At 40.7% G+C, this 26,250-nt stretch overlaps 1 protein-coding gene across 12 annotated transcripts in view; it reads left to right on the top strand.

The window, feature by feature from the left end:
* si:ch211-200p22.4 (phosphatidylinositol-binding clathrin assembly protein) overlaps positions 1-26,250 on the top strand; it is a 176,464-nt gene that overhangs the window by 79,806 nt on the left and 70,408 nt on the right. For 5 of the 12 annotated variants that reach the window (XM_038775661.1, XM_038775656.1, XM_038775653.1 and 2 more), the window contains exons 3-13: positions 3,761-3,836; positions 3,975-4,077; positions 5,387-5,480; positions 7,204-7,315; positions 12,671-12,697; positions 12,812-12,918; positions 13,078-13,119; positions 17,439-17,524; positions 22,395-22,518; positions 25,045-25,083; positions 25,188-25,336. In XM_038775661.1, the coding sequence (XP_038631589.1) occupies positions 3,761-3,836; positions 3,975-4,077; positions 5,387-5,480; positions 7,204-7,315; positions 12,671-12,697; positions 12,812-12,918; positions 13,078-13,119; positions 17,439-17,524; positions 22,395-22,518; positions 25,045-25,083; positions 25,188-25,336 (959 nt within the window). The remainder of the gene's footprint in view (positions 1-3,760; positions 3,837-3,974; positions 4,078-5,386; positions 5,481-7,203; positions 7,316-12,670; positions 12,698-12,811; positions 12,919-13,077; positions 13,120-17,438; positions 17,525-22,394; positions 22,519-25,044; positions 25,084-25,187; positions 25,337-26,250) is intronic. The other 7 variants (XM_038775663.1, XM_038775659.1, XM_038775657.1 and 4 more) reach the window with 3 other exon arrangements.

Raw genomic sequence — 26,250 nt, 5'->3', positions numbered from 1 at the left:
AAATTTGATTACTTTTTTTTGAAGAGATGCCCAGGTGTGTAGTTGAGGGTAGTGCAGTTGATATAGTGCATATGGGTTTCAGCAAAGCCTTTGACAAGGTTCTAAGACTTATAATGAAGGCAAATGCACATGGGATACAGAGTAATTTGATGAGGTGGATGCAAAATTGGCTTAGTTGTAGTAGACAAGAGGGTGATGACAGACTGGTGCTTTCGTGGCTGGAAGCCAATGTCCAGTGGCGTACCACAGGGATCTGTGCTATTATTCATAGTTTATATAAAGAACATTTGTGGGGGGTAGGATCAGAAAGTTTGCGGATGACACAAAGATTGGCCAGATGGTTAACAGTGAGTGTCTTGGGTTACAGGAAACTTATAGACCGGATGGTCAAATGGACAGATCTGAAAAGTGTGAGGTGATTCACTTTGGAAGTAGTTTGACAAGGAAGTATTCAAAGAAAGGCATGACACTAGGAAGTTCTGAGGAACAAAGGGACTTTGGCATGTTTATCCATCAATCTCTGAAGACGGAAGGGCAGCTTAGTAGGCTGGTGAAAAAGGCATATGGGACACTTGTCATTATCAATCGAGGCACAGGTTACAAAAGCAGAGAGGTCATGTTGGAGTTGTATAGAACTTTGGTGAGGCCACAGCTCGACTGTTGTGTGCAATTCTGGTCGCCACATTTGCACTGCAGGGAGTGTAGAGGAGATTCACCAGATTGTTGCTTGTGATGGAACATTTAAGTTATGAAGAGAGGTTGGATAGGCGAGGGCTGTTTTTGTTGCAGCAGGGAAGACCGAGGGATTGGATTTGTTTATTGTCACGTGTACCAAGGTACAGTGAAAAGTATTTTTCTGCGAGCAGCTCAAACAGATCATTTAGTACATGAAAATAAAAATTTTTTAAATACATAATCGGACAACACAAGGAACACAATGTAAATACATAGAATTCGGCAACGGGTGAAGCATACAGGAGTGTAGTATTAATCCGGTCAGTCCAAAAGAGGGTTGTTTAGGAGCCTGGTAACAGCGGGGAAGCAGCTGTTTTTGAATCTGTGCATGTTCTCAGACTTTTGTATCTTCTGCCTGATGGAAGAAGTTGGAAGAGAGAGTAAGTCTGTTGGGAGGGGTCTTTAATTATGCTGCCCACTTTCCCCAGGCAGCGGGAGGTATAGATCGAATCAATGGATGGGAGGCAGGTTCGTGTGACGGACTGGGCTGTGCTTACGACTCTCTGAAGTTTCTTGCGGTCATGGGCCGAGCAGTTGCCATACCAGGCAGCCAGATCGGATGCTTTCTATGGTGCATCTGCAAAAGTTGGTAAAGGTCCGTGTGGACATGCCAAATTTTCTTAGTTTCCTGAGGAAGTATAGGCATGTGGTGCGTGTGTGTGCGTGCGACACTGTGGGGCATCAACAGAAGCAGAATCATATACAATCATAATCCATTACCTCATAGCCTGGCATATCCCCCTACTTCTTCATTACCATCAAGCTAGGGGATCAACCCTGATTCAGTGAAGAGGCAGGAGGTGTAAGAGTACTTCCTGTTTATTTCCTTTGTTCACATTTCTTTTATTATTTTTGGCCCATGGATCCATAATTGGAATGTGCTTTAAAGCAGAAGCGCTAGCAGTTAATTTTGGCAACCGACAAACATTCCCATCCTGCACGATGGGGAAGCCAGGCACATCAGCACAAAACTCGATATGAACATCTGTAGATAACCGTTTCAACCTATTAATGGTTGATTACTCTCAAGTAGCTGTTGTTAAAATCTGCATGTACCAGACAAGATCAACTTTGCTTTCCTTTTTCTTACCTTGGAGCGAACAGTCAGTTTATGATTTGCAGCCTTCAAAGTTTTCCACCAGATAATGAAAGGATATGTTTTCACATCCAGTTAAAAATATGTTGGTGTGTTAACTCTCACGTTCCAGTTTTCCATATCTACATTTTCTTTAAGTATGTTGCAGATTTAGTAAATTTCTGTGTTTGTTATAACTGTGTGGGTGGCACGGTAGCACAGTGGGTGGGTGGCACGGTTGCACAGTGGTTAGCACAGTTGCTTCACAGCTCCAGGGTCCCAGGTTAGATTCCCGGCGTGGGTCACTGTGTGAAGTCTGCATGTTCTCCCCATGTCTGCGTGGGTTTTCTCCGGGTGCTCTGGTTTCCTCCCACAGTCTAAAGTTGTGCAGGTTAGGTGGATTGGCTATGCTAAATTTCCTTTAGTGTCCAAAAAAGTTGGGTGGGGTTACTGGGTTACAGGGATAGGGTGGAGGTGTGGGCTTAAGCAGGGTGCTCTTTCCAAGGGATGGTGCAGACTCGATGGGCCGAATGGCCTCCTTCTTCACTGTAAATTCTATGATCTAAATTAGCAGTATGAGAATCACTAAAATTGTTTGGTTTTTAATTGAACACCATACACAGCACTGGATGTCTTTGGCTGCCATTGAGGCCTGGAAGAATAGAATGTCTGTCTGGGAGTATACATTTCTTTTGGTTGGGTGGGAAAAAGGGAAGAGTTGAGCTGTAGGAGGAGAAAAAAAATCTCCACTATTGGGAATGGTTGGAGACTTTTTTTTGCTCGTGGAATGATTGTGTCATTGGCATGGCCAACGTCCACTGTCATCCCTAATTGCCATTGAGAAGATGGTGGTGAGCTATTGTCTTGAGCAGCTGCAATCCCTGTGGTACAAGTCAAAATCCTGGAATTCCCTCCCTAACAGCACTGTGGGTATACCTACAACTTGGGGACTGGAGCAGTTCAAGAAACACCTCACCACCACCTTCTCAATGGCAAAGGGGCATGGATAATAAATGCTGGCCAGCCAACGACGCCCACACCCCGTAAATGAATTTAAAAGTAGATACACCTAAAGAGCCACAGCCATTCCAGAGGGAGTTCCACTACTTTGATGCCGCAACAGTGAAGGAATGACTATAAAGTTCAACGTCAGAATGGTGTGCGACTTGGAAGGAAATTTGCAGGAGGTGTTCCCATCTAAATGCTACTCTCAGGACGTAATGGCTTTAGTAAGGGCATTGCACAGATTTGAGAATTATTCCAGTGAAGAAAATTTTTAGTTATGTGAATAGATTGAAGAAGTTTGGGTTGTTCTCCTTTGAGGGGCAGCATGGTAGCACTGTTGCTTCACAGCACCGGTCCCAGGTTCGATGCCCGCTTGGGTCACTGTCTTTGCGGAGTCTGTACGTTCTCCCTGTGTCTGCGAGGACTTCCTCCTGGTGCTCCGGTTTCCTTCCACAAGCCCTGAAAGACATGCTGTTGGGTGAATTGGATGTTCTGAACTCTCCCTCTGCTTCCGAACTGATGCCGGAGTGTGGTGACTAGGGGCTTTTCACAGTAACTTCATTGCAGTCTTAATGTAAGCCTACTTGTGACAATAATAAAGATTATTATTATCATTATTAGAACAGACGGTTGAGGTTGATGGCGTTGATGGGATTGTTGTAACTAATGTTGGTCTCATGGATGCAACTTCAATTCTTGAGTATTCTAAAGGAATAAGTTAAAATGTGATGTTAATATCAGTGCATTTATTTGACCAGGTTCTCGAATTTAGCTTTAGACTTGATATTAATATGCTTAATGCATGTTGCTGGGTGGTGTTCAGCACCAGAAATTCAATGGGTAAATAGAGTGTGCTTTCAAATGTGCATTGGATCAAATAACTTTGGTGTTGAAACTGACACTGTGCCAAATTTCAGACTCCGGCTAATGACCTCTTTCTTGCAGCGTTTTATCCAGTATTTGGCTTCAAGAAACACATTGTTCAACTTGAATAACTTTTTGGATAAAGGTGCCATGCAAGGTGAGTTATATTTGTGAGTAAAGAACATATTATTTAGGTCTAACCAATATATGGTTTGTTAAAGTTGGTTTTCCTCACTCCACCCCCAATTTTAAATTGGTCATATAAACTTAAAAACATTCTCTTCCATCCTTGTAGGATATGACATGTCTACTTTCATCAGACGGTATAGCAGATATCTAAATGAAAAGGCACTCTCCTACAGACTAATGGCAGTCGACTTCACCAAAATGAAAAGAGGGTATGTCTATTAAGTGGTTCTTAGCCAGGTAGACAAATATCTTGCATGGGGTGGCATTGATGTAATATTTAGTGTGGGATTGAATCCTATGTAGTAATAGCAATATTGGAGTAATTAGTGCATAGAAAATAATAATGAAATTATATATGTTACAAATTTCAAGAGATTGTCAGTAAAAAAAACACATCTGAGACAAAAGCTTAGCCCTAACAAATAAAAAATGCTGAAAAAAGAAAAGAAAATGCTGGAAACTCTCAGCAAATTAAATAATACCTGAAGTGAGATTGGATAGATTGAGGTGTGAACACATTTAATCCTATATTCTCTGAATAGTGTTTGACATCTACAATCTGTATAATAAAGTCCCATGCTTTACATAATCCCATATTTAATCTCTGCATCCCAATCCAAAACAGGAGAAAAGTACTTTGAGAGATTTAGCATTCATTGATTTGACTTTGTACAGTCAAAGAACTATGATTTTATCCTCCAGTTTCTTTTTCAATCGACCATCACAAAACTTTTTTTTTTAATGTGATTTAATTTGATTTTTAAAAATTTATAACTAAATAATTTGTACCATAATGATTAAACTTATTCCTAGTTATCACCATGGTAATCAGTAACATTTTCTCAAGTCTTTGCCTGTGTCCCAGGGCTGAAACATGACTTTCAGTGCTTTACTACCCACCTTTTGTTTTAAGCTCAACTTTGCTGCCCCAACACCTTACTTCTTCCACTTTTAACTTTATTTTTGCCTTGATCTAGTTACTTTAAACTCTTTTATTTCCTTTTGTATAGGTTTTGTCATTGGTCTCCTACACATTTTTGTGAAACATGTCTCACTTTTTCTTTGGTCTATTGGAATATCTTTTTGTTAACAAACATTTTCTTCTATCTGTTTTATATATTAAGTTAGATTTCTAGAGGGATGTTGCAAATACACAATAATTTTTATAAGATAAAACCGGAGATAAGATTACTCCTATCTTCTGATTTACTGAACAATATCTTGGGACACCTACTAGTTCTTGTAAATATATGGAATGTCTGAACGCTGTTAAGAGTAGATTGTGCTTTATGATTTGCACGAATAGAAATGTAGCATGTTCATCATAACCTTGTCAATATGTACTTGATCTCACCCAAAACCAAAATTTAATTTTTTTTTTCTATGCTCTATAGATAGCCATGTCATTTATTTCCACCAAACAATGTATTCTCTTCAGTCTGGTGAAATGGAAGGAATGTTCAATTGATAGCACTAACATATAAATAAATACGACTAACATTTTGTATGCTCTTGTAGGATGGATGGAGTAATGAGAACTATGAATACAGAGAAATTGCTGAAGACTCTGCCTCTAATACAGAATCAGCTGGATGCACTCTTAGATTTTGATGTATGTACAATTGTTTTTTAAGTGCCCTACCCAATGGCCCCTACTTAATTATTTCCATGAAACATGCTGCGAGTGTTTGCTTTGTGTGGAAGATTCTCTCTCAATTGTGACCATACCTCATTTTAGTTACAAAAATTACTTCCACTTTTTTGTTGCTTGATGTTTAATATCTGGTTAAGACTTGGGGCAGTATTTAATGCCCTCCCGTGTGTCAGGTTTATGGCTAGGGTTGCATTTAATCAGCTGCTTTCCAAGTCCACCCTAATTAACTTTGGCTGGACAACATTTCTGCTCCACTGCCAGTTGAATCCCTTAAGTGGGAAATCAGTGCTCACTTAAAGGCCTCATCCAGCTGCTGACATGTGGGTAACACATCAAGCGAACTCATGTGAGGTGGCTATGCACTCTTGGCGGGGGGAGGTGGTTCAAAGACACTCTGGGCCTGACTGAGGAACGCAACATTGAGTTCAATAATTTTGGACAATAGGGTAGCACAGTGGTTGGCACTGGGACTACGGCGCTGAGGACCCGGGTTCGAATCCTGACCCTGGGTCACTGTCCGTGTGGAGTTTGCACTTTCTCCCCGTGTCTGCGTGGGTTTCGCCCCCACAATCCAAAGATGTGCTGGTTAGGTGGATTGGCCACGCTAAATTGCCCCTTAATTGGAAAGAAAACAAAAATTTATTTATTTTAAATAAAGATTTTGGACTATAAATTCTTCTGCCATTCCCTTTTTGTTTCCTTTGCTTTGCATGTTTCTGGGGGTTTTTTCTTGTACCACTATCTGAAAGCAAAAAGGACTGCTCTAGGTGAGTTTGTTTCTTTACTTGCCCATCACCATTCCCTTTGACCCTTTGACATTCAATCTCCCCTGTTTTCCACTTTATTCCAGTCCTTGCCTCAGCCAGTCCTTGCTCAAAACATATTACATCTCTCAACTTTTTCCGGTTCTTCTGAAAAGCCATCGACCTGAAACGTTAACTCTGTTTTTCTCTCCACAGATGCTGCTGAGTATTTCCAGTATTTTCTGTTTTTATATCAGATTTCCAGCATCTACAATATTCATGCAATTTGATAAATGTATAGTTTTTTTAACTTGCTTTGCTCCACAAAGCACTTCCACCGGTGGTAGCATCAGTTACTTGCAGAATAAAGCTTCATGTACTTTACTGTTAGTTCCAATGTACTGGTATGACATTGCTACTTCTCACACAAACCTAAAGTCTCCTAGTGAGGTTAGAGTAATTTAGTTTCACTTTATGCCCAGTTTTGTTGAGCTTATCCACTCAACTTCTTAAGTGACTGTTCCATCTGAACACCCTTGAATTCATATTTTTATTTGTGCTACCATTGTTTTAATGGAATCTGGCTCAGAATGACTATCGGTTTGACTTTCACCTCTGGGTAAAATTCTTCTCGCTTAGTTGTGACTCGACTGTAAATCATAACTTTAACAATACTTAACTGTACACATACCTTGCAAGTTAAATTCCTGACATGCTTCTAAATTTGAGGAGCAACAACCTAGCTGCACCAGTTAGAGGGCGAGTACTTAACAATTATCTTTTGCAAACACATTTAACAGATAACTTAGGGCAAATTTGAGACTTTGATCTACTTTGTAGGCTGAAATGAAGGTTAGGTTTGAGATGAGAACTTTTTAAACATGGCATACCACTTTATTTTGGATATAATGTTTTAATGTTCTTGTTTTTGGATACAGGCAAATCCAAATGAACTAACTAATGGAGTAATAAACGCTGCCTTCATGCTACTGTTCAAAGACTCTATCAGGCTTTTTGCAGCTTACAATGAAGGGATCATCAACTTACTCGGTGAGCAATAAATCAAGTGGAGGTTTTGGCTTTGAACAAGGGTTTGAATGAAAAATTGATACTAATGCAGTGTTATAGATCACAACTCAGTACAGTGAACCTGTCTTATAGCAAGGTATTCCAGGCAGACTGGGTTTGTTCAATTTATCCAACATGTATCTATTGTAACTGAACAAGTCATGCAGACCTTTTCCTCCAAATGGAAAAAGTGGTGAAATCACCCCCCCCCCCCCCCCCCCCCCCGCCCCCGCCCTGTGTTAACCTTTCAGTTGGAACTATCTTCTTCAATTTGTTCAACTCCATTGTGCAGAATATGCCTGAGTTTTTGCAACAGTTTGAATTAATTCCCCAAGATAAAACCATGAGCTTTTATTGTATGCTTTTCCTATACTGGTAGAGACAAACTGGTCTGAATGGAACAGAAAATGTATGTAATAGAAAACTCAACACAAAAAGAGACCATTTGGTTTGTGGTTATGGTTATGAATTGTCTCACTGGAGCTAAAAAATTCTAACTCCATTATCCGGCTCTTTAGTTTACCTTTTCCTTTTAACATTTTCAAGTGCCTAGCACCCTCTTAAATGTGACTGGCTATGGCATCATTAGTCAACTAACCATTTTTCCAGCCTCCCTGGGAGCATAAATGGGGAAGTTTCTGAAGTTGTGAGAACATGCTCAGTAGAAAGTAGTGTTTAATCTTTTCCTTCCCAAATAATTTCTGAATTCATTGAATCACTGGGCAGAGAAAGTGTGTGGGGGTGGGTGTGTTTGGGGTGTGTGTGTATGGAAGGGGGGGGGGGGGGGGTGGAGGTGTGCTGTTAGTGGAGATCATGAAGAAAAATAGTTTGAACTATTGAAATGGAAGCAATCTAATAGTAAAGAAAAAAGTTGAAATAAATTCCAAGTGAACTCTGGTGAAGGCAGCAACTGCAGTTGTGGTGAGGGAGAGTAAAGAGAAGCAGGACGGTGAATATTGAAGGCAGCAGTACTGGAATGGAACTGGATGCACTGGTAGCAGCCAAAAATGGGTGTATGGCCAGTGGGAACCCCCTGGTTGATAACCCACCAAAAAGGGAGGAGGAATGACTGAAAGAGAAGTCTGAGGCCCAGTGGGCATGAGAATAAGAGAGAAGGGGGGTGGAGGGAAAGGGAAGATTGAAGCAATATTGACAAAGTTGAAGAGTTTAGGGAAGGACTGACAGACGGGAGAGAAGGACAAAAGTTATATCTTTCAGTGTTTTCTCTGAGGAGTTGTAAGCTCTGCTAGAACTTGGAAGTTCTTCAAACCAAATAACCCTTTGGACCATATTATTCTTACACTTTTCAGAACGGCACTGAAAACTCTCAAGATGGAGAAATAGGATCTTCCTGGCTAGTAGTAATTTAGTTATTGAACCTCCCTTAAAAGTTGATGCATGGCAATAAGAAGTCAAACTGAACCTTTTAAAGTTTTTTCCAGCGATGCAAGAAATTGCATGTAAGATGAACAATTAGAACTGCTCAAACACTGAACAAAGGCAAAAAATAGAAGTGGGGCATTTTAAAAACTCATTTACAGGATGTGGGTGTCGCTGCCTAGACCATTGTTTATTGCCCATCCATAGTTGCCCTTGAAAAGGTGGTGGTGAGTTGCCTTCTTGAACCACTGCAGTCCCTGCGGTGTAGATGCACTCATTGCTGTTAGGGAGGGAATTCCAGGATTTTGACCCAGCGAAAGTGAAGGAACGACAATATATTTCCAAGTCAGCAGGATGAGCGATTTGAGGGCATCATCCAGGTGGTGGTATTCCCAGGTATCTGTTGCTCTTGCCCTTCTAGATAGTAGTGGTCATGGGTTTGGAAAGTGCTGCCTAAGGAATCTTGGTGAGACCCTGCAGTGCATCTTGTAGATGGTGCACACTGCTGCTACTGTGCGCTGGTGGTGGAGGGATTGAATGTATGTAGAAAGGATAGCAATAAAGCAGACTCTTTTGTCCTGGATGGCGTCGAGCTAACTTGTGCCTTTTAGAAGGTGGTCAGGTTTTAGAGAGTCAAGAGGTGAGCTAATTGTCTTTGACCTGCTCTGGTAGCCACTGTATTTATATGTTTAGTCCATTTCAGTTTCTGGTCAATGGTAACCCCCAGGATGTTGATTGTGGGAGATTCAATGATGGTCATGTCATCGAGATGGTTAGAACCTCTCTTGTAGGAAATGGTCATTGCCTGGCACCTTTGTGTGGCGTGAATGTAACTTGCCACTTATCAGTCCAAGCCTGGATATTGTCCAGGTCTTGCTGCATTTAGACATGGACTGCTTCACTATCTGAGGAGTTGCGAATGGTGCTGAAAATTGTGCAATCATCAGTCAACGTCCCTGTTTCTGACCTTGGGTTGGAAGGAAGGTCATTGATGAAGCAGCTGAAGATGTTTGAACCTTGGGCTCTACCCTGAGGAGCTCCTGCAGTGGTGTCCTGGAGTTGAGATGATTGACCTCCAACCACCACAACCATCTTCATTTGTGCCAGGTATGACTTCAACCAATGGAGGGTTCCCCCCCTGATTCCGATTGACTCCAGCTTTGCTAGGGCTCCTTGATGCCATACTTGGTCAAATGGCTGCCTTGATGTCAAGGGCAGTTACTCTCTCCTAACCTCTGGGGTTCCGCTCTTTTTTTCCCCCCCCCCCATGTTTGAACCAAGGCTATAATGAGATCAGGAGCTGTGAACCTGGTGGAACCCAAAGTGAGTGGCTGTGAAATCGTGATGACCATAACATATAGGAGCAGAAATAGGCCATTCGGCCCTTCGAGACTGCTCCGCCAATCATGTGGCTGATATGTTTTCTTCCAAATTCTGCTGCTTTCTTCCCATAATCCCTGATCTCTTTGTTAATCAAGACCTATCTATCTCTGTCTTAAAGACACTCAGTGACTTGGCCTTCACAGCCTTCTTTGGCAATGAGTTCCACAGGTTCTCCACTCTCTGGCTGAAGAAATTCCTCCTCATCTCTGTTTTAAAGGATCCTCACTTAAGTCTGAGACTGTGCCCTCGGGTTCTAGTTTCTCCTACTAGTGGAAGCATCCTCTCCACGTTCACTCTATCTAGGCCTCTCGGTATTCTGGAAGTTTCAGTGAGATTCCCCCATCCTCACCTTTTACGCTCCATCGAGAACAGACCCAGAGTACTCAACTGCTCCTCATATGACAAGTCCTTCATTCCAGGGATCATTCTTGTGAACCTCCTCTGGACCCACTCCAAGGCCAACACATCCTTCCTTGTTTACAGAGCCCAAAACTACTTTCAGTATTCTAAATGAGATCTGACCAGAGCCTTGTACAGCCTCAACAGTGCCCATCTTTGCTCTTGTAGTCTAGCCCTCTCGGCATGAATGCTAACATTGCATTTGCCTTCCTCACTGCCAACTGAACCTGCATGTTATTGCTGAGTAGGTGCACTGTTGATGACCCCTTCCATCACCTTGCCTGATGATTGAGTGCTGGGGTGGTAATTGGCTGGGTTGGATTTATCCTGTTTCTTGTATACAGGACAGACCTGGGCAATTTTGCACATAGCAAGGTAGATGCCAGTGTTGTAGCTTTACTGGAACATCATTTAGAGTGTTTGTATTTCAAAGGGAAAGATATAGGAAATGGGATTGTACTTTTCTCCATAATACAACTTACCAGAAGATGTTGACATTGGAATTTTCAAGAGAGCATGCACTCTGTACCAAATTTGTTACATATTAAGAAAGTATGATGTATCCATTTTCTAACACTACGTATTAAGCTCTCCTCCCCCTCACCTCCTTCCCATCCGACAACCATGGTCAACTCCTTAATAGAAGCTGGAGATTTTTACAACTCTCTAAACCTGGAAAAATGTTACCAGTTAAATACTGATACTTGCTGGTGAGCATTTTAAAGATCACAACTCCTTGGTTTCACTCTGTTCCTGGCCTGATGGAAATGGAACTGATTTGGGTACAAGATGTTACTTGGATGATTATGGGCAGGAAAACCAATAAAGGTGGAACTACCTTTCTTTGCCAAACTTTGACAGCCCATTTCAAATCCACAAAAGACCAGGGCAAAAGATGCATGGGAACATCGCCCTCTGCAAGTTCCCCTTTAAGCACCATCCTAACTTGGAACTATATTGTCATTCTTTCACTGGGTCACTTCCTCACTAACAGCACTGTGGGTGTACCTACACCACATGGACTGCAGCGGTTCAGGAAGGTGACTCACCACCGCCTTCTCGAGGGCAATTAAGAATGGGCAATAAATGTTGGCCTAGCCAGCGGCACCCACACCCCATGAAATAATTTTTTAACAAACAGCTGGGGCCATCTTTCCTAATTGCAGGTGGAGCAGTTTAAATACTCCTTTAGATATTCCTTTCACTTGTAAGTTGTCATTTATAATTTCTTAAACTTCAAGTTCCATTCAACCTTTGCTTCAGCTTTTGACACCTTCTTTCTAATAAGAACCTTGAGCCCTATGTCAATTTAGACTTTTTTTTGAAGATACTTGATCACTGTCAGAGATTATTATTTAAAGAAGTAACGTTCTAAATAACTTTATAGCCGTCAATGACACTCGTCTATATATTTTTGAAGTAGTATAGCCTCCAGCCATACCAACTTATGTCCATATTTTTTGCAATCAGATGTCCAAAGTTTCTTAAGCAATGATCAAAGCATTGAATATGGCAATCCTTGGGTGAAGGTGACGGTAATCCTATAGAAAATGTATGCCAAGTGGAGATGATCCTTCCGGATTTTTGCTTTGGCTTTTAGCTTACAGGAATTTGGCCAAATGTCAAACCACTGAAAGTAAATGGAATTTTGAGTTGTCACCAAGCAGCTGTGTCTTGCATATCAGGGAGGAAAAATATACTACTAACTGTTGCACAAATATATGATGTGCTGTTAATCTTATTTTGAGTAATCAGTTTATACAAAATGCTTCATTTAACTATTTTTGAAAAAGAACAGCCATATTAATTTGGCTCAAACCAGATTTAAGGTGTAGATCACTTGTTTCAGCTGGCAACCAGGTAAAGGAAGAGTATGATTTACCTTTAATATGTTTGGGACAAACTGAAGTCCAAGCTTTTGACTATCCCTAAAATATCTGCAGATAGTTGGGGAGCAGTGGGGCATGTGTGCTGTGTATATGTAAAAGCAAAAGTAGAGAAATTATTATCTCTAGTTCTAACCCGCAAAAATTATAAAATTTGTATTTTTGGAATATTGGTAGAAAAAAAGGACAAGTGCTCAAAGCTTTTTCTGACCATTTTGACAGAAACATTGCAGATAATTAGGTGCATTTTATTTCCTGTTTTCATGCATTGCAATGGTTCTGACTGCAGCTGCTTTAAAAACAAATACAGTGGCAGGTATGAAACAAATGCATTTTCATGAATTTGAATGAGGACATTTTAAAAGTCATTTTATGATTATTCTGATTTTCAAAACTTATACTACAGTTATTGTATTGATTATCTTTCCAGAGAAATACTTCGATATGAAAAAAAACCAGTGCAAGGAAGCCCTAGACATCTATAAAAAGTTTTTGGCTCGAATGACCAAGCTGTCAGAATTCCTCAAAACTGCAGAGGTGAATATGTATTTCTTGCCTGTCGTCTATTTCTCCCATCCCACCCCTTTTCCCCCTTTTCCTGTATATGAAGCATTTCTGTAAGCATGCAACTCACTTTTCGTTTTTATTTACTTGCCACTGCATGAAGTAATGTGAACTTTTTCTTTGTTGACACAGCAAGTTGGAATTGATCAGGGTGACATTCCAGATCTTACTCAGGTCAGTGTACATATCATCTAGCTTTATCCATTTCCCAACTCCTGGGTTTTAAAGTTTTCTTTCTGCAGAGAGCATGAGTCTCTGTGTATACATGGTTTACACATGTATATTTTATGTGAACTCAGTTTTGTGCCTGTAAACATTATACTGTATGAAGTACTGTATGTCGCCCTGTGACTTGAAGGGAACCTGATCAATATATTCTAACACTGAACTTTTTAATTTTCATTACCTATATTTCAGATTTTACTTTCTGAGCTCTGGTTTAGAGTGATTGTGAATGCAGTTTACTTTCACCTTGGAGAGCTTGACATTGTCTGTAGTGCCCAATGGGCATCTAAATTGCACATGCATTGTTACTTTTATACTCTTGTCTCACCCTTCTGCTCAAATACTAGGTGATCAGAGTAGCTGACTTGGTTGGGCTGCTTTTTGTTGCGTATTGGGGTATTTCTTTTGACTATCGCTCTCTTATACTTTCAGCCAGTGTGTTCAATTGTTAATGAGAATCAAAGCCAAGTTCTGCATTATTGCTAGAATGTACAAGGTGCTACAACTTGAATAGAACATTCAAATTGAAGAAGAATATCACATCACGGCGCTGAGATCCCAGGTTCGATCCCAGCCCTGGGGGTCACTGTCTGTGCGAAGTCTGCACATTCTCCCTGTGTTTGCGTGAGTTTCGCCCCACAACCCAAAGATGTGCAGTGTAGGTGGATTGGCCATGTTAAAACCCCCCCTAATTGGAAAAATTAATTGGGTATTCTAAATTTTAGGGGGAAAAAATTGAAGAAAAATATACATGAACTTGTGCATCGGGTTGACCATGTAGATGGGCTATGCCCTAATGGGGATGAGTTCTATGTTCTGTTGGCACAGGAGAACAACACCAGTTCCTTATCCACAAATCAAGTGCTGTGTTGATTCTCAAATCAAGGTAACAGGTTATGTACACAGTGCATGGGTCAAAAAGAATTGAGTTCAGGAGGCCGGATAATGCAAAGCTTGCATTATAAATGTTTATGGATTGTCGGAGAAAGGGCAAACTGAGGGAGGTAAGGGCTTGCATGTTTTTAATGTGTGCGTTGAAGATGGGATAGAAGAGTCTTCCGGAGAGTTAGAAGTTGAGGTGCATTTTAAAAGTTGACAAACTTTGGTGTTTGACATGGATTATAAAATTAAAATGTTGACGTGAGCATAACATGAGACTAAATCAACCCAAATTGCTTCCGATTTGACTCAAATAAGGGTTACATGAAGGCATGTAATTGCATCTGTGCATGCATTATTAGCACAGTCAACTGAGTAATGTATTCACTGTTGTTATTATATCTCTAGGCTCTAACTGGCTGTTCAACTCCTAATTTATTAGTGTGATCCTGTGCTGTGTCAAGGGTGCTAGCTCCAAGTTGTGTTAACTTGAAACAGATTGGTGGTCAAGCTTGGCTGAATTTTCAAAAAATTAACCATTGGTTCCCCTAAATAGCTAGTTGGCAGTCTTTTCTTTAGTGAAGGCAGAATTGGGTTCAACAACAATGGGCCTTGTAATGACCATCTATATGAATGAGATTGTGGCAATCTCATGAATTACCATATGGCCAAGGTACGAGAGGATTACAGCTGTCACTGTGAAACTATCCTGGCATCAGTAAACACCTACTTGAGATGATGCAATCAATCGTGTATTTCCTTTTTAAATGTTTGTCTTCAAAGTTGCATTGAAGGCATGTAATTGCATCTGTGCATGCATTATTAGCACAGTCAACTGAGTAATGCATTCACTGTTGTTATTATATCTCTAGGCTGTAACTGCTTGTTCAACCCCTAATTTATTTCTTAAATCTGATCATGCTCTGTGGAGGCGGTGGACGTTTTTCAATATTAAGAGACCCTATACTAATATATCATCAGAGATGCGGAACAAACTACCATGCAAGCATGCCAGTTGCAAATTTACTAATGCAGGACAAAAAAAAAATAGGATTGTTGGCTACCTAAAACTACAGTAATTAGGCTTATCCTGTGCTAGTTGCATGTTTCTGAATAATGGTGATTGCTGCTACTTTCCTGTACCCTGCCTGCATGTCTTCAAATGTCAAATGGACATATACTGGACCGCTTTCTAGATAAAATGGTGCTAGTTGCATCTTGAACACTGAAATAGTTTGCATTAAGCTTTTGAATACAAGTTTACCACAAAAAAGCCTCCGCGGTTAGGCCACTCCCTAACCACTAGTCTCCTTCAGTTGAATGAAGATTCCACGTGTATCAGCACCATTGTTACACACCCATGCATTTCTACTGTACTGTGACCAAGAGATTATGAAAAATATAGATCTGCTTTGCAGAACAATTCCACTAATATTCATTGATGTATTCATTCATAATGATTAACTTACGTTCAAAATGCATAGTCTCCCAGTTTTAGGCTAAGATGCCAGCCCATGGGTATAATAAAAACAACGTGCTGAAAAATCCAGATAGGTCTGGAAGCATCTATGGAGACTAAAACTGTTTCTCTCTCCATAGATGCTTGCCAGACCTGAGTTTTTCCAGAATTTTCTGTTTTTTGCTTCCAATTTCCAGCATCAGCAGTATTTAGGTATAATAATTTTGTTTTCAAAATACTAATAGATCTAAAACTTACCTTGATGCTCTGAACAATTCTCTTTGATTATTTCATATGAAAGGTATGAATTTTTATTCTGCATTTGTACAGTGGTAGGAATGTGAGGGAAAAGGAAGGTTCTAGCACATTCTGACCAAACATGCATTCTAATTGTAGTAAATTACTAATATAAAGCCTTTGAGCGACCTTTAAATTCAAATTTGAAAGTCAGTCCGCTTCAGACATTGTGAAATGAAGGAGATGTTATTTTTAGATGTATTTGACAGACCCCGAGTAAAGTATTCAGCCCCTCCCGGTAAATGCTTCCTGGCTTCTGCTCTATCTTTTTCCTTGGTGGCACAACGGGGACTGGGGAATTGGTGTATATCATAGCCTGTCACTTCTCCAATTCCCAACAATGAAGATGCAGCTATTAGACTGACTGTTCCATTCAGTATCATGAAACACCACGCACCCTTTTCAGAATTATACATTAGATTGATGTTTTGAAATGTTTGTGCTTGTATGGTCAACAGACTAAAGGCTGAATTTCAAATGTTAACATAGTTAAGTTGCAGTTCATCTTGATAAGTGCATTTCCAGACTAAAATCTACTGCAAAGCTGACCATAAACTACTAATTTACAAATCTTGCATTTAAAAAGCAAAATGTGGAAGAAAAACTCAAATACAGCTTTGCTGTTTTTAGTTTTAATTAGATAATGTACTGAGGATTAAATACAAAAATTAATCAGTGTATATTTGGATTGGGAATTTTCATCAGTGGGAGTGATGGGAGATAGTCAGTGCGTAGAGCCTCACCTTGTGGTTTATTGGCAAAGTACAGTTTTCTTAACTTGTGTACTGCATTCCTACTGTATTTGTTAGATCTTCATTTAATGCTGCTGGCCATTATCCTCCAACGATTCTTTTTCACATACTATAAAGTAACTATTTAAGACCAGCAAATGGCAAATTAAATTTATCCTAACTATTGGGGATCCTTGTACTGCATTACCCTCCTTGAGAAAGTTCAACACCAGGCAGCTCATTTTGTTACAAACAATTAATCGCAAGATTCTCACTAAGGGCAATTTATCATGGCCAATCCACCTAACCTGCACATCTTTGGAATGTGGGAGGAAACCGGAGCCCCCGGAGGAAACCCACGCACACACGGGGAGGATGTGCAGACTCAACACAGACAGTGACCCAAGCCGGAATCGAACCTGGGACCCTGGAGCTGTGAAGCGATTGTGCTATCAACAATGCTACCGTGCTGCCCATTAAACATTTCTGAGCAATACATTATGCCTAAAAATGAAAGCTCAACACCTCAACGTGTTTCCTTTGTGAGCTCCTTTTTCCCCAAGTACTGGAACAATCTTCCACAAACCTCAATTTCCATGCCCTCGATGATTGATTTTTTTTGGTGCACCTAGTGGAAAACCATGAGGGAAACATTACCAAGTATGGTTAACTTTTTTTAAAATTTGAAAAGCCTCCTATTTGAAGTGAGCTTAAATGTCCCAAATGACTTGTGTTTGCCAATGCATGTATCCTGATGTTGACTTCTATCTGGATCTCCTTAGCAAAAGGAAGCTTGCAGAGGCCCAGTATTGCTGTTGATTCCGCACAAACCACATAAAATGGGGTTAGGTGCATTATACCATCAAAACTAATCATTTGTATTCTTAAATTTATCACTACAGGCACCAAGCAGTCTGCTTGAAGCATTGGAACAGCATCTAGCTTCTCTAGAAGGGAAAAAGACAAAAGAATTCTCTGCAGCAAACCGGTGAGAATTGTTACATCAACAGATAATTACATTTCATAGATTCATAGAATAGTTACACACAGAAGGAGGCCATTCTGCCCATCTTGTCCATGCCAGGCCGAGAACACCCAGGTGCCTTTTCTAATCTCACTTTCCTGCACCCGGTCCATCGCCCTGTACAAGGTACACTTACGGTACAAGTCCAGGTATCAATGAATTCCAGACTCCCACTACCCTCTGTGTAAAAACGTTTTTCCTCATGTCCCCTCTACACCGTTTGCCACTTATCTTGAATCTATGTCCCCTTGTTTCAGAATTCTCCACCAAAAGAAACTATTTTATCCTCTCTACCCTATCTCTTCCCCTCTTAATTTCGTATACCTCAATTAAGTCACCCCTCTGCCTTCTTTGTTCCAAGGGAAATAACCCTAACCTGTCCAATCTCTCCTCCTCGCCACACTTTTCTAGCCCTGGCAACATTCTTGTAAACCTCCTCTGCACACTCTCCAGGGCAATAATATCCTTCTTGTAATGTGAGCTGCACACAGTATTCCAGTTGCAGCCTCACCAGTGTTTTATATAATTCCAATATATCCTTCCTTTTATATTCTACAGCTCTGACAATGAAGGAGAGCATTCCATATGCTTTCTTCATAACCTTGTCTACTTGAACTAGTGAACCTGTACTCCAAGATTTCTCACTTCATCTACCCCTCTTAGTATATATTCCCATTTATTGTCTACTCCCTACAATTGATGTCTTTAACTAGCAAAACCTCCCAACAAGCTTAAGACGTGCATCATTAATAAGGATAGTTTTGACACCGAGTCACAGAAGACAATATCAGGACAAATGACAAAAAGCTTTGTCAAAGGGTTAGTTTTTTGGAGTTAAAGGAGAAAATTAAGAAGGTAAAAGCAGTAGAGGGGCAGAAAGATTTAGGGAAGGAATTCCATACATTGTTTCCAGTTGCCAAGGCCCTAATGTGTCAGTAGTAAAACAATTAATTGGTGTGCAAAAGAGACCAGAATTAAAGTTAAGAAGGCTTGGAGTGATGGAGGAGATTATAAATGTAGGGCAGAGCAAAGGCCCAGAGCAATTTGAAATCGAGGACAGAGATTTTAAAATTGAAGCGTTGTCGGCCTGGGATCCAGTGTAAATCAGCAAGTACAAGGGTGGTAGGTGAATAACATTTTGTGCAAATTACAATATAGACAGCAGACTTTGCATCTGCCCAAGTTTAGGTAGGATCGGAGTCTAACCAGGAAAGCATTGGAATAGTCAAGGCTAGAGGTAACAAAGGCATGAAAGTGAGTTTCAGCAGCAGATGAACTGACACGATGTTGGAGTTGGGCAGTATTATGGAGGTAGAAGTAATCAATCTTGGTAATGGAGCAGATATGTGGTTGGAAGCTCAGCTTGGGGTCAAACAGAAGATTGATGTTGCTCGTGGCTCAGCTTCAAGGGGTCCGGGAATGGATTTCTGGTTGGAACAAAGATGTTGGTTTCAGTTTTCCCAATATTAATATTAATATGGAGTAAGTTTCTGCTCGTCTAACATTGCTCATCCAACATCCAATATGGCAAATCAGACAGTGGAGAGTGTGAGAGCGCTTTTCTTGTGAAACCGGATGTACCTTTTGCAATGATCGCGTATGGTATTGCCAAGGGGTAGTATAGTTGAGAAATAGAAGGCAGCTAAGAGTTAGATCCTTCGGGTGAGGTGGTAGTGTAGGAGTAGGAAGAGAATCCTGTAGGTGAATCCCTGGTTACCATAAAGTAGACAAAAATGGAACCAGGCATGGGAAATTCCACCTGGCAGGATGACAAATAAATATTGTTGGAGGAGGATACTGCGGTTGATCAAAGGCTAAAGATAGGTTGAGTAGGATGGGGAAAGGATAGTTTATTATGATTATTGTCACCTAGTTTGTTATTCTTGTGATGCCCATAATTGGGAATGAAGTGAATTTTACCAGAATGAGCTGTCTGACGAGAGTTCTGGAAAAACCATCAGTTCCGCCAACATCTTGGCGAAGAACTCCGTCAACTTCGAGTCATCCACCCCCTCGAGTAGGCCCGCAACCCTCAAATTTTGTCACCTCGAGCAGTTCTCCAAGTCTTCCAGCTTTGCTCTCAGCCCCTTATTGGCCTCAAACATTCCCCATCGAGGTGAACTGATCGCTATTATGCGACATGGCCTCTTCCACTTCCTTCATCTCTTTGGTCGATGTCTTCACCACAGCCACCCTCACCGAGCCAATTGCCTCCTCCACCAACGCCTTCAAAGCCACCGCCATCTCCTTTCTATCAACACCTCCATATGTTTTACAAACTGCTTCTCCAGCTCCAAGGCATCACCTCAGTCCTCTTCTCTGCCGTAAGCAGTGCGGACCCGCGCAGCAGCCCAGCTTCCGCCATCTTGCCAGCTCCCTCTCAATCAACGGTGAACACTCACTCCCTCCCTTCTTCACGGCTGTTTTCCTTAAACCTTTTGACATTCTTTGCCTTCCTCCTATCTTCCTACGCCCAATCATTCACAAATTGCCCCTAGGACCGGACATTAAAACTCCTAAAAGCACGCCTCAAGCAGGAACCACCCAACATGGGACTTCGCTCTACATGCTGCCATTGCCCCCTTCCATTCAACATGTTTTCCTAACATGTATGTTGTAAAGCATTCATACAATTTTCACCATCACTACGTTATAAAACCTGAAATAAATATTAACTTGAGTGTTTTAGAAGTTTTCCGATGGATGCTTCAACTTGTACAACATGGAATCATAGAATTATCGAATGATTTAAAGCCCAGAAGAAGGCCATTAGACCCATTGTATCTGTGGCCACCTGTAAGAACGACTCAGCTATTCCCACTTCCCCGCAATTTCCCTGTAGCCCCGCAATTTTGTTTATTTTAAAAAAAATTTAGAGTACCCAATTCGTTTTTCCAATTAAGGGGCAATTTAGAGTGGCCAATCTACCTATCCTGCACAAGGCAGACACGGGGAGAATGTGCAAACTCCACACGGACAGTGACCCAGGGCCGGGATTCGAACCCGGGTCCTCAGCGCCGTAGGCAGCAATGCTAACCACTGTGCCATTGTGCTGCCCTCTTTTTGAAGTATTATTGAATTCCCTTTTGAAAACCACAAATAAATCTGCCTCCACCACACTTTTGACATTTTTTACCTTGGATCAGTTTTCTCTGGTTCTCTTTTTTTCTTCTCGATCCTACTACCAATGGGAACAATTTCTCCTTATCTCATCTGTGTAAATCTCGCATGATTTTGGAACAGCTTTGTCAACTCTCCTTTCAAACGTTTTCTAAGAAACACTTTCTCCCCGTGTGTGCATGGGTCTCATCTCAGCTCTACAACCCAAAAAATGTGCACGGTTAAATTGCCCCTTAATTGGGGAAAACATTTTTTTTTAAACCTTCTCTAAGAAGAAGAGCCATAGTTTCTCCAATCTATCCGCATAACTAAAGTTTCTCATAACTGGAACCATTCTCGTCAATCTTTTCTGCACTCTGACCAATGCTTTTACATCCTTCCTATGCTTTCACATTCTTCCTAAAGTGTTGCTCCGAATTGGGCAGAGCCAGTTGGAGCTGGACCAGGTTCACAGCAACTTTCTTGTTTTAAAAAAAAATGTATTTTATTACAGATATGTATCAAAATAGGTTACAACCCATTAACACCTTGGTAATTCTCAGCAATCAGCTATATAATCTGTACAGATTTTTCTCCCTTTTCACCCCCTCCACCCTGCGCCAAACAACTCCTCAAACACAGTCTCAAACATCCCCCACATTTTCTCAAACCCCTCTGCAGAACCCTTAACTCATATTTTATCTTCTCCAACCTAAGGAGGTCGTACAGGTCACCCAACCAAGCTGCTACGCCCTGTGGCGATGCCAACCGTCACTCGAGCAAAATTAGCTGCCGTGCAATCAGATAGACCTTCCTCCTCTCCATGAGCTCCGGCTTCTCTGAATCCCCCAAATATTGTCACCAAAGGGTCCGGATCCTCCACCTCCTACACTATCCTGGCTAAGACTGCGACACTCCCGCCCAGAATCTTCCCAATTCTTTGCAACCCCAAAACATGAGTGTGATTCGCTGGCCCCCGCCGACACCTCTCAGACTCATCTGCTACCACCTGAAAGAACCTACTCATTCCTGCCCGAGTCATATGCCCCATGTGCACCACCTTAAACTGTATCAGGCTCATCCTTGTGGATACCTCACTCCATACTCCCAAATTATGTCCCCTTCCCATTTCTCCTTGATCGTCACCACCCGCTCGCCTCCCTGCCCCCCAGCCACTTGTATATATCCCTGATTCTTCCCTCCCCTTCCACATCCGGAAACAGCAGTCACTCCAGTAGGGTGTATCCCGGCAACCTAGGGAACCCCCTCCTGACCTTTCACGCAAAGTTCTTAACCTGCAGATACCTGAACTCACTCCCCTTGGCAGCTCTACCCTCTCCCTTGGCTCCTCCAGACTGGCAAACCCTTCCTCCAAATACAGATCCCTCACCTTAGAACGCCCCATTTCCCTCCACCTCCTGTATACAACTTCTTTTTTTTTGTACTCTGTGTCTCACAATACAAGTTTTGTGTCATCAAAGCTGATTAATTCATGTTGTCTTCAGATTGGTATCAAAATTTCAAATAAAATTAGTAATTTCACTGAAGAGAGATTTATTTTGCAAATAAGCAGAGTCTATATTCCCTTCCCCAGAAATGTTTTAACTTAGATTTATTTTCCACTTTCAGGTTTTATATAAACCTTTCTTTTTGGAGGGGCGCTCGCTGATATTTTCAAATAACTACAAGAGCAGTAAAGCAGCAATTTATTTTCAAATTTATCTTCCTCCTGCAGAGCAACTACTCTGTCGAATGCAGTCTCCACTCTTTCCAACACAGGGATGTCTTTGAGTAAAGTTGATGAGAGGGAAAAACAAGCAGCTCTTGAAGAGGAACAGGCTAGGCTACAAGCTCTCAAGGTTCGTGGCTTCTTCCTCCTTATTAAACACCAACATCTTTTATAACTTTGCCTCTTTTTGAGGGTATTGAAGCATTTCCTTGAACTTCTTATTCCCAATGTTTTAAACCAAAGTTGGCCTACTTGAGCACCTAGTTCTGTGAAAAACGAGCAGTAAAAAAAAACTTTAGCATACTTTTATTGATCTTTACTACTTTTTTATAATTTGGAAATCTCGTGTCTTTCACCAAATCTGAAACCTATTCTGATCTTGTAGGTGCAAATATAATCACCTCAAACTTGATTTGCCCAATTTTATTAATGTTCCATATATAATAATCACTTATTGTCACAAGTAGGCTTCAATGAAGTTACTGTGGGGGTGGGGGGGGGCGACCCCTAGTTGACACAGTCTGGCGCCTGTTCGTAGAGGTCGGTACGGGAATTGAACCCGCACTGCTGGCCTTGTTCTGCTTGACAAGCCAGCTGTTTAGCCCACAGTGCTAAACCCGTTGTAGTTGTAAATAGATATGCTAGGACCCATCTGATTAGAGATACAGAAGTACCAATGTAAGAACTTGCATTTGCATAGCACCTTTTAACTAACAGATGCAGGTTCAGGGATAGAGAATAGGTGTGAAATGTGGCAGGGGGAAGGGACTGAGTGCTGTTGGCTTGGCGGGATGGGTTAAGCAGCAGAGGCTGCTGAATAGATGGACTCATTTGTTCCCAAGATAGATACTATGAGCTCCATGCGCTTGTTAGAAGTGAGAGTAGAGAGTTTAAGAAGGTAGTAATGGATAAAATAAGCTGCAGTTAAATTTACTCAGCACTTCTGTATTTGCAGTGGATACCACCTTCTATTCCAGTCTTCTCATTACTTGGTATTAAACTCTGTTATAGTTTTAAATTAGCAGGTTGGAAACATATGTTGAACCAAACTTACTGCAGAAAGATTTGTATATTCCTTCATCCATTGTCAGGATATTAATTAGAACTGACAGGAACTCATTCTGACAATAGATGCCAAATTGATGTACCCAGTCAATAATTGCATAATGCCATCGGATGGGCAACTGAAGGTTGGAACTTTACCAATGTTATAAATCCAGATTTTTAATTTTGGATTAACTTTAGAATCTAACCTTGGTGGTTAAAGATGAAATTACTTCAATGATAAGAGAGGATTAAACAAAAAATAAACAGGCAGTGGGAACTTTATGGGTAGAATTTGGAAACCGAAAAGGATTTAAGACTCTAGTGGGAGTTCGTATACATCCCTGGTGTGAGCTGGTAAATGTAAAATGGTTGGGGTTGATTAGGAGGGAGTTTGGTCTTCAGGTGCCCTAACTAGATGCTCTGTCTGAAGAAGAGTTAAAATGGCTTGCAACATTAACTCTTGTTTGTCTCTCACAGATGTTGCCAGACCTAATGCATTTTTCCAGCATTTTGTACTTTTTATTTATATTCTTTCAAAGTTCACTCGACTTTTGAACCGCTCCTTTAGATTGCATTTTGTACATGTCACCTCACCATTAGCCTAACACCTGTTATGCAGAAATTGCTGAGTCTCTATTTAAGGATAGGGTGATTGAACACCTTGAAAATTTTCAACTGATAAGCGGGAACCAGCATGGATTTGTAAAGGGTAGATGATGCTTGATGAATCTGATTGAAATTTTTGAAGGGGTAGTTAAAATAGTGGATAGGGGAATGAATGTTATTTATATGGGCTTCCATGAAGTACCTTGTAAGAGTCTTTTAGCTAAGGTTGATGAAATTGAATGCAAGAATCTCAATTTTAGCTCTATTGGACATGTCATTAAGCAGATCTTACTTTATAAACCTTTTTTTACCCCTTTTACAGAATAAGTTGACATGCTGTAGTATGATCCCACAAGTATTAGTAGCTAACTGCTGTCATGCTTGAGTGCCCATTCTGCACTTGAGCCTAGACCACTATAGTGCCAGGGGACTAGGGATAGCTAACAGTATAACCATATCTAAAAAAGGATGATCGAATATGTCCAGGGAACTATAGACAGTTAACTTGGCATCAGTTCGTAGGTAAGGTAACAGAATCCCCACTAAAAGACAAAGTAAGACTAGAAAGTGTGGATTTCAAAAGGATCTTGTTTTATCAACCATGTAGAATTCTTTTTGAAGAGGTAACAAAGAGAGAACAGGAAGTGTATTTTTGGGCAATTTGAATGTGGAGGGCATCACTACCTAGAGAGTTGTGCCTTGCTTGAGTTTTGTACGCAAGGATTTTCTTGGTAGAGTCACTGGATGGCAATTTAGAAGAGTCTGATTTTGTCTCTCCTTTCACCCCTCATCTGCTCCAACCCTTGACCATTAACCAAGCCAAGGAATAGTGATGCCAATTGTATCACTTCGCTGTAACCAGTAATGTACACGTTTAAAAGAAGAGACAAGACGGTGCTTGGTTCTAAAGACTGCTCTGAAATATGGTAAATTTGAAGGTCCTTGGCTTGGAACTCGATCCCTATAGCTAGTTGTACCTAATCTGTAATTTCTGCATATGTAGGCAAAGTGCGATGCTATTCCACCTGGATTTCTGATGCAGGTAGGTAATGCTCATCATCATTTATCAGTTGAATTCATTTCATTTACCCAGTATATTTTATGCAAGGACATCCTGTGAAATTTGTCTCACCTCTTCCTTGACAGGAGCAGCGGCATAAAGAAATGTCTGTGTTACCCCAATCAGCAACAGCATCCACAACTGTCTCTCCAAGCTCCACATCAGGGAAAAGTATCAGTACAACTGCAGCGGTTGATCTGTTTGCCGTATCCACACCAGCAACAAGTGCTAACAGGTAAACAACTTTTAATTAACTTTTATGAAGTAGTTATGGTTAATGATTCACATCTGATATGTCTGCTAATTACCCCCAATATTAGTTCACTTTACTTAATTTATCCAAGTTACTTGCTGGACCAACTTGTCAGCTATTTTGGATATGTAATATATCAAGATAAAGGAAATAGCAGAGCAAATCGCCAATAATTGGATTGTATAAGTAACATTGCCTCCATTTCAGGAAGCTCATGTATGGATTTTGACCTACATCATCCAAAGGTTTGTATGGCCTTATGATGTCTCACCAGTTTTAAATGACTCATCATCTGGAATGCTCAATTTCTTACCAAGATAGTCTATTCATCCTCTTGTGAAATGCATCATAATTATAATTGGGAAGAATCAAAAGGTTAAATGTATTTATTTTTTTACATTTTTCGTTATGGGAGGTGGTAGATCAAAGTGAAATGTTCTGCATGCAATTTGGAGCAGGCTTAAAGTTCATACTTCAAGCTAGATGCATGCGGAAGAGAAATTGACATTTGTAACAGTATGGCCTGGTATTTTCTTCATGGGCACAATCCTGAATTAAGTGCCACAAAGACTCCCGATGATGTGCCCATTTAACAGATATCAGAAAATGTGCATGTACTCTTCCAATGTCATTAAAATATCCCCAACGTCAAACCCAGTACATTTCTTCTGTGAGGCTTAAAATTTAAGTTTGAACAAATTTAACCATGCTTCATGCCCATCAGGGACAGCATGTTTAAGAACCTGCAATCAGTAAAGTTTAGGTTTTTAGTGCAACTTATTTTTAATATTCTAAACATGCATTGGAAAGAACAAAGTACAGAGGAGGTCTCAAATTAAATTTTAAGAATTCATAAAGTTGCAACTAAAAGACTGTAAATTTTACTTTTGCTTTCT

This window comes from Scyliorhinus canicula, chromosome 17 (assembly GCF_902713615.1).
Source record: "Scyliorhinus canicula chromosome 17, sScyCan1.1, whole genome shotgun sequence".
NCBI lineage: Eukaryota > Metazoa > Chordata > Chondrichthyes > Carcharhiniformes > Scyliorhinidae > Scyliorhinus > Scyliorhinus canicula.
This window is presented reverse-complemented; position numbering and strand designations above follow the sequence as displayed.